Source organism: Miniopterus natalensis, chromosome 9 (genome assembly GCF_054644295.1).
Source record: "Miniopterus natalensis isolate mMinNat1 chromosome 9, mMinNat1.hap1, whole genome shotgun sequence".
NCBI lineage: Eukaryota > Metazoa > Chordata > Mammalia > Chiroptera > Miniopteridae > Miniopterus > Miniopterus natalensis.
In genome coordinates this window covers 1,031,083-1,039,439 of record NC_142089.1, presented here as the reverse complement: position 1 = coordinate 1,039,439, position 8,357 = coordinate 1,031,083, and the positions used below count along the sequence as shown (strand labels likewise).

Below are 8,357 nucleotides of genomic sequence, written 5' to 3'. Positions count from 1 at the left end.
GCTGCTCTGGCTCCGCGGGGTTTTAACCAGCTCGGGGCCACCCGGTCCTGCCCCGGCCCCCCGGGGGGGGCGGGGGGCGGGGGGGCGCGGCCACGCGGGCCCCTGGGGCCCCCGATGGGGGGGCGGCGCGCTGAGACCCGCGGACCCCGCGCTTTCCCACCGCCCCCCTCTGCGCGGTCCCCTGGCCACGAGGGAAACTGAGGCCCGGAGGCTCGAGCTGTTCCAGCCCAGGGGCTGTGCCCCGCTGCTCCCGGGACTGGGGTGCCCCGTTGGGGACCCTGGGGCCTGGTTTGATCCGCAAAAGCGGAGGTTTCCAAGCCTGGCCCCGGGGACTCCGGGGATCACCCCGCTTTGGAGAGCAGGAGCCCCTCCAGCTGTAGGACACCCTGCTGTACCCCACAGTCGGGTGCCAGGGAGGAGCCTGGCCAAGGTGAGATGGGCGAAGATCCCCGGGCGGCCCCCTCTCCGGGAGCCTGCCCCACCCAGGCCCTTGGGAATAAGAGGTGGGCCGGGAGCAGAGGCTGGGCAACCATCACAGGGCGGCTTCCCGAGAAGGGTCCAGGTCCCCCTGAATCACAGGGTCTGGTAGGGTCAGCGGGTTTGCGACCTGACCCCAGGTGTTCCATTTCGGAGGCCCACCCCACCGGACCCCAGCCGGGCCTCAGAGACAGAGGGAGTCGGCATCCTGGCCTAGTCCCTCCTGAGTCCAGCCTAACCCCCGGGAGGAGGGGCTGGTCTGAGCTCTGGGGGCCCCTCGTCACCCACCCTAAAGCCCCGGTCCCCTTCTTGGCTCTGCTGCTGACTGAGCAGCTGGGTGACCCTGGGCCAAGGCCCACTCCCTGGTGGAGGGCAGGGCCATGGCCTGTGGGCAAGTTGCTTACCCCTCAGCACCTCAGTTTCCTCACCTGTGAAACGGGGAGAATCCCTCCTGCCTCTGAGTGTCACTGGAGGCCCGGCCGAGCCCCCCTGTCCACTGGAGAGGGGCTGCTGTTAGGATCTTTCCTCCACACCCACCGGGGGCCAGGACCCGCCCGCTCTGGAAGGGTGCACAGGGCAGCTCATGGCCCACCCTGGGCATTCTCCCAGGCGGGCCTCCGACAGCCGGGCAGCGGGCAGGACCGACTGACTGAGGACGCCTGAGGTGCACCCACACGTGGGCCTGCCCTTTACTTCCAGAGCCCAGGATGCGAGCAATGTCGCAGGCACACAAGCTCACACACACGGGTACACACAGGCACACGGGCCGGGGAGCCTCTTCCAGCTGGACTGGGAGTCCCGGGGTCCCTGTTTCAGCTCAACCCCAGACCCCGTCAGGCCCAGGCGTCTGCTGCCAGGGACAGGGTCCCACAGTGGGGCAGAGGGAGGTAGAAGAGCCCCAGGTCTGGTTGTGGGGGTGCAGGGAGCTAAGGCTGAAGCTGGGCTGGCGGGAGGAGGCCCGGGCTCCCTCCAGGCCTCTCCATGGGCGCCCCCAGCACCCCTCACCAGAGTGGAGCTGAGCAGCCGTCAGTTCCCACACTGCGCTCGGCATTCACAGTGAGTGCCTCTTGCTTCCCAGGCCGCCTTGGAGCTGCGTGCCCTTTGTCCTGGCTGGGCCACCCGCCATCTGCAACTGGGCCCTGCGCATGGCTGGGCCTTGCCCCCTGCGCTCTGCCCAGGTTTGTGCCTGCCGGGAGACGCAGTCACCCCTTCAGGTGCCCTGGTTCTCCTGGGGACCCAACCCCTCCATGCACCCCACTCACATGAGGACCCCAGGGGCCCAGCCTGGGTCTAACACACCCTTCCCTCTGCCATCACCCCACCTCCCGCTGGCTGCTCGGGAAGGAGAAAGGCAGCCTTCACGGGTTCAAGTCCGCACCCTCCTCCCTGTGGCCTCAGCAGCCTCGCTGTGCCCGGGGCTGCCAGGGACAGGGGGCAATAGACACGGCCGCTCCATGGCTTCGTCCTCAAGTCCCCACCGGTGTGGGGATACAGTCCCGCCTCCTGCCTAATAAACGCTCAGAAAGGTCGACTGGCCACCACCATCACGGTGTCAGCTGGCCAAGTGCTCACGGCCCTGGCCAGCCACTCAATGGCTGTGACCCTCTGGTTCCGTCTGTTAGTGGGCACGGGGAAGCTGCCCTTGCAGGGTTGTTCTAAGAAGTCAGATTCTTGGTCCCTGCCTGGTGCTGGGAAAACTGGGAACTCCTACCCCAACCAGCTCCCACCGGATCCCCAGGGAGAGACCCAACCCCCTCCTAGCCCCAGGCAGACCCAGCACCCCTCCTGCCCCGCCCCCTGCAGGCATCCAGACCACCCCTCTGATGCCCCCGGGGGGCCTGGCTGACTGGGTGGAGACTGAGGGGCACCTTGTCTGGTCTTGTCCCTTTGCCTCCCTGCGGTCTGGGTACTGGCTCTGAGGCCACAGCAGGTGGCCTGGGGCCCTGCTGGGAGTCACTGGAGGCCAGGAGGGGGGGCACTGTTGCATTTGGATGGGCCTGGGGCACCAAACAGCTGCAGGGGGCACCCATCCCTGTGCCAGTCACAGCCTGGGGTCCATAGGGTGACCCCGGACTGAGGGCCGTGTGCCACCATGGGTTGTCCCTGTCCCCTGTTCCCCAGAAGGCCAGCCTGGCTCCTGACCCTCCCCAACCTGCCTGCTCCCTACACCCCATGCTGGAAACTCTCTTGGGACCAGAAACATGAAAATGGGGGGCAGCGGGTTTCTGAGGATCCTGCTGAGGACACAACTTTTTCCAGAGAATCCCATCCCAGGTCTGGGGTGGATCTGGGCAGAGGCAGGCTGGGCATGGCAGTGTCCCCTTCAGACAGGCCTGCCTGCAGGGTGCCCGACGTCCCAGTGCCAACGGCAGCTGGAGGCTGGGGTTGCCTGGCTGGGGAGCAAGTGTGTGGCTAGTCTCCAAGAAGTCCTTTTCTCTTACACACACACACACAATTATTTTTTATTGATTTTAGAGAGGAAGGAAGGGAGAGAGAGAAACATCACTGTGTGAGAGATACATTGATCGGCTGCCTCCAGCACACACCCCGACCGGGGATGGAACAGGAAACCTAGGTCTGTGCCCTGACCGGGAATCAAATCTGAGACTGCCTGGCCGGCCGTGGCTCAGCGGGTGAGCGTCGACCTAGGATCCAGGCGATCGGGGTTCGATTCCCGGTCAGGGCACATGTCCGGGTTGCAGGCTCGATCCCCAGTCGGGGGCCTGCAGGAGGCAGCTGATCGATGACTCTCTCATCATTGATGTTTCTCTCTCTCCCCCTCTCCTTTCCTCTGTCTGAAATTAATAAAGATATATTTTAAAAAAAACAAAATCTGAGACCTTCTGGTGCCCAGGACCACGCTCCAACCAACTGAGCCACACCAACCAGGGCTGTCCTTTTGTTTTTTTAACTGTGGTGAGATACACACGACATAAAATCTACCACGTTAACCACAGTTAAGGGCACAGCTCGGGGACACGAAGCACATTCACATTGATGTGCAGGTGTCACCACCACCCTTTCCATCGTCCCCAACTAACACGCTGTCCCCATTGAACACTCCCCCCTCCCCCGGCCCTGCACCACCATCTACTCTGTCTCTACGACCGACTGACTCCTCCAGGGACCTCCCGTGGGTGGAACACGGGGCGGCTGTCCTTCTGAGTCTGGCTCCTCTCGCTCAGCATGACGCCCTCCAGGTCCATCCACGTCGGGGCAGGTGCTGGCGTTTCCTTCCTGAGGCTGGTGGACGGGCACGTTCGTCCATCACCCTCCACCCCTCCCTCCGTGGACACCCGGCTGCCGCCACCTCTTGGCGGGTGTGAGAAGTGCTGCTGTGCACGTGGGTGTGCAGACGCCTCTCGGAGACTCTGCTTTCAGCTCCTGCGGGGATATGCCCGGAAGTGGGGTTGCTGGAGCCTGTGGTCACTCCGTGTGTAATTTTTGAGGGGCCCCCGCACTGTGTCGGCAGCGGCCGCGCCATCTGCGTTCTCAAGTCCCCCTCGGGCACAGGAACCAATGCCCTCCCCTGTGGCACCCTTCACTTTGCAGTCAGCCTGGGAGGCGTGGGGGGGGGGGCGGCTATTCAGAGACAGGCCGTGGTCCCGGGTTCCTGGTCTCTGGTACAGTGACGCTCATGGGCCCACAGCAGGGGGCCTGCCTGAAACCGGCTGTTTCTAGGGGAACATTAACTCTAGACACCCCACCCCACCCGGCCTGCCTCTCTGGCCTGCTGAGTTGGGGGCAGGGGCAGGACAAACCTCCCCCTCGTCCTCAGAGCCTCAGCTGGAGGAAGGGCCCCTCTCCAGCTGCTGGGGTAGCCAAGGCAGAGGATCTCCACTCCCCAACCCCCCAACCGGGTGCTGCTGTGCAGAGCCTGCCCGCCTGGCCCAGCCTTCGCCCCCCTGCCCCCTCCCCTGCCCCTCGCCGCCCCTCCCCCCGCAGCGCAGCCACTCACCTTGGATGGCGTGAGCCGGGAGCCCAGCGAGTTTCCCACACTTTGGCCCCATTCACAGTGTTAAACGGCCCACAAAGGCCAGGCGTGTGCCTCGGAGGCCCGAGCTGCCATCTGGCCTGCACTCGGGGAGGGAGCCAGCTTTTCATCCGCCGGGCAGGGATTTAGCACCATTCATTTCATATTTCCCACAACTGAAAATTGGATCAAAGCTGCTCCATCCCGGGGAGAGGGGAGGAGGAAAGGGGGGGGCAGCCCCCGTGGCCCACCCTCGCCTTGGGCCAGCCACCCTGGCCACTGCGGGTGGGCGAGCACTTGGGGTAGAGTGGGGGCTGGACCATGACTCCCGGCACGTGTCTCATTTGGGCCAAGAGCTGGCTTGGGAGAGGGAGCCAGGGCAGGACACAAGCCCCAGCCAGCTGCCCTCACCTCTGGGCAGGGCCCTGGGCCCCCACTGCCGGCAGCCAGGCAACACTTGGGCTCAGGCGGCTTCCAGGTGGCGGAGGCCGTGGCCTGCACCAGGGTGGGTGTGGGGCTTGCCCTGTGTTCCTGCATCCCTTCAGCCCTTGGCTAAGCAGCTCCTGGGTGCCGGGCCCCCAGCTGGCAGAGTGTGGATGTGACCCCCCACCCCTGCCCTGAGCCTGCCCCCAGGGACACACACAGCACGAGCCCTACTCTGGCTGCAAAAGAACGGCTCCACTGGGCATCCCTGAGTTTCCGCTGCAGCCTGTAGGACCTGCCAGCCCATGTCGACAGTGCCCAGGGCCGTGGGGAGGGGGGTGAGCATTTGGCCTCAGCAGCCCATCACCAGCTTGCCCCCTGGGCTTCTGCCCTTTGCACCAAGCGAGGGTCAGGTATTTTCAGCAGGGTCCCATCTGCTCAGGGAAGAGCCCTCAGCATCACCCGCCTCCCCACAGCCAGACTGGGCCGGAACTGCGTCCCCCTAAGGAGAGGTGTAGGTGGGAGGAAGGAGTGGGAGGACCAGGTACCAGAGGGTGAGGAGGGGCTGCCTTCCCTCCTCCTCTAAGGCTACCTGAAGGTTCCACGCTGGGGCCCCCCAGCCCAGCTCGTGCCAATGGGTGACCAGCTGGCCTGTGGGGCCATGCTGGGCTGGCTCCCAGCCAAGCCTGCCCTGGCTGTCCTGACACCATCCTCCTGCTTCCCGACGGGTCCTTCGCTGGGTAACCAAAGGCTCCTTGTGTACAGTGGGGGTGGACTTCTGCTCATAGCTGCGGGTCCCTGCCAAGACCCCGGGAAGGGGAGGGTCTGATCAGCCCCTTGTTAAGGCTCTGAAGTTCCAGCCACACGGGCGGGCTGCCGTCCAGGGAACTGTGCTCCTGGATTTAAAATCTGGCCAGTGTGCCCTGACGCCAGCTGTGGCTGCTGGAGCTCAGGCCCTGCCTTCTCCCCTGGCCCTGGCTGGATCCCGCCCTGCCCACTGGAGGTAGCCCCGGGCCCAGCTAGGCCCCTCCCTGGGTCCCTATGAGACTGCTGGCCTCCTGGCTGCAGAGAGTCAGAGGAGGGTGATCGTTCTGGGCAGAAGGGAGCTCCCAGCAGCCCCTCTCCTAGGGGCCCAGGGTGGGGCTGGTGGCCCCAAACCAGCCGCTGACCCTCAGGGGGCCAGGTACCAGGATTATCCGTTTTTTCAGTGGGTCCCCAGGGGGCCCGTCTGAGCTGGCACAGCATTGGCATAGGCTCCAGGCCTGCCCCACTCTGATCCTCACTCGGGCCTGCCACCTGGCACCCCCACCCTCAAAATGTCCCCAAAAGAGCCAACCCTACCAGTGCCCACCAGGTCCTACGTGCATGGGCAGTGAACACCGGCCTGTGCCCTCCTGTGCTCTGAGGGCCACCGGGGTCAGACTCTCTCCACGGGTGGGGTGGGGCCCAGGGGCGCCTGCTGGTTCAGAGCACCTGAGGGGCTACCGGCTGTAAGCTGCTCCCTGGGGTGCAGTGGCCGGGGGTGGGTACCGCCTAGGTGGCAGTCTCAGTGCTGGGCATTTCACCTACTCAGGTTCCCTGAAGCTCCCCAAAGCCCAGCCAGGGAGGCTCAGCAGCCCTATTCTAGCTCTGGAGGAGTCGTGCGTCCCAGGTGACATCCTGGGGGCCTGACACAGGAGGTGCCATCCCAGGAGCGCGGCCCCTCTTCCACCTGTGCGCAGGGAGACGGAGGCGCGTGGGGGCAGCGGGGCCCCTCTGCCGCCCCCCCGGGGGGACAGCAGGTCCGGGGGAGGGAGGGTGCCCAGCGCCCTGGAAGCCGCTGCACTTTTTTCTTCCCCAAAACGATTCCCTTATCTGCGCTTGTGGCCTCTGCCAGCCGGCAGCGGGGAGTCGCTGGGGAGGGGAGGAGGGGCGAGGGAAGGGGGGAAGGGGGGTCGTTCCTTCCTGCCCCCCCTCCTCCCCGCGGCCTGGGAAAAGGCAGCAGATTGAGGCGCGGGGCTCCCGGCCTCAGCCCCGGGATGCTAATGAGGGCGGGCGCGTTCCCACAGCCCGGACATTGTGCCGCGCGGCCCACCTGCTCCTCGGGGAGCGCCCATTGTGCCCGCGCCAATTCACAGGCAATTTAGCGTGCGCTAATGGGCCGGCGCCTTTGTGCGGCCCGCGCGGCCATTGGCCGCCGAGTGTGGGAACGGCCGCGGCGCCCGGGCCCCAGGCGCCGGCCCGCCGCCCGCGCCTATATAGGGCCCGCGCCGCGCGCCCGCCGCGCCGCCCGCCGCCCGCCGCCGCCCGCGCAGCATGGCCCCCAGCCCCGTGGCCGTGGAGCTGCTCAGCCCCAAAGAGAAAAACCGAGTAAGTGCGCAGCCCGCCGCGCGCCCCCCGCGCCCCCGCCGCCCCGCGCCCCCCTGACGCCTCTCCTCCCGCAGCTGCGCAAGCCCGTGGTGGAGAAGATGCGCCGCGACCGCATCAACAGCAGCATCGAGCAGCTGAAGCTGCTGCTGGAGCAGGAGTTCGCGCGGCACCAGCCCAACTCCAAGCTGGAGAAGGCCGACATCCTGGAGATGGCCGTCAGCTACCTGAAGCACAGCAAAGGTGAGCCCGCGCCCCGCCCCGCCCCGCGCCCTGCCCTGCCCTGCGCGCCCCGCTCCGCCCCGCTCACCCCGCGCTCTCCCCGCCCCGCGCGCCCTGCCCCGCGCGCCCCGCTCCGCCCCGCGCTCTCCCCGCCCCGCGCGCCCTGCCCCGCGCGCCCCGCTCCGCCGCGCTCACCCCGCGCTCTCCCCGCCCGCAGCCTTCGCCGCCGCCGCGGGCCCCAAGAACCTGCACCAGGACTACAGCGAGGGCTACTCGTGGTGCCTGCAGGAGGCCGTGCAGTTCCTGACGCTGCACGCGGCCGGCGACGCGCAGATGAAGCTGCTCTACCACTTCCAGCGCCCCCCGGCCGCGCCCGGCGCCCCCACCAAGGAGCCCAAGGCGGCGGCGCCCTCCCCGGCCAAGGCCAGCGCCGCTGCGCACCAGCCCTCCTGCGGCCTCTGGCGGCCCTGGTGACCCGGCGGGACGCGCGGGCGAGGGCCAGCGTCCCCCCAGTGGGTAGGAAAGAGCCTCCCCGTCGCCTGTGCCACCGGGGCTGGCGCGGGGGGGCCCTGCTCGGAAGGCTCTCTCCAGGCTGGCGGGCCAGCGGTAGGGCCATTCTCGGAGAATGTGCGTGCAGAGCCCTCGTCCTTTAGGACAGTCGGGGCCCGCCTTCTGCCAAGTGTCCGACCCCATGGGGTCGTCCTGTGTGTGCATTTCAGCAAGTGACTTCTGGGAAGTCCCCGCTGCCGGGGTTCTACGACATTTGTAGGCGCTGGGGGCTCGGCGCCCCTGCGCGTAGAGGACTTTCTTCAGGCCCGTGCGGCCTGGCCAGCGGCCGGGCGGGGGCCGTGCCTGCCCTGGGCGCATTTGCCTTTTGTGAAGGCGGAACTCGAGGTGCATCCTGATAGGAAGGAGC

At 67.0% G+C, this 8,357-nt stretch overlaps 1 protein-coding gene across 1 annotated transcript; it reads left to right on the top strand.

Moving 5' to 3' along the window:
- Positions 1 to 7,168: 7,168 nt before the first annotated feature.
- On the top strand, positions 7,169 to 7,915 carry HES5 (hes family bHLH transcription factor 5). The gene is made up of 3 exons (XM_087820752.1): positions 7,169 to 7,222; positions 7,297 to 7,462; positions 7,659 to 7,915. Exons 1-3 carry the CDS (start codon positions 7,169 to 7,171, stop codon positions 7,913 to 7,915), a joined length of 477 nt encoding a protein of 158 aa, XP_087676878.1.
- The last annotated feature ends 442 nt before the right edge of the window (positions 7,916 to 8,357 follow it).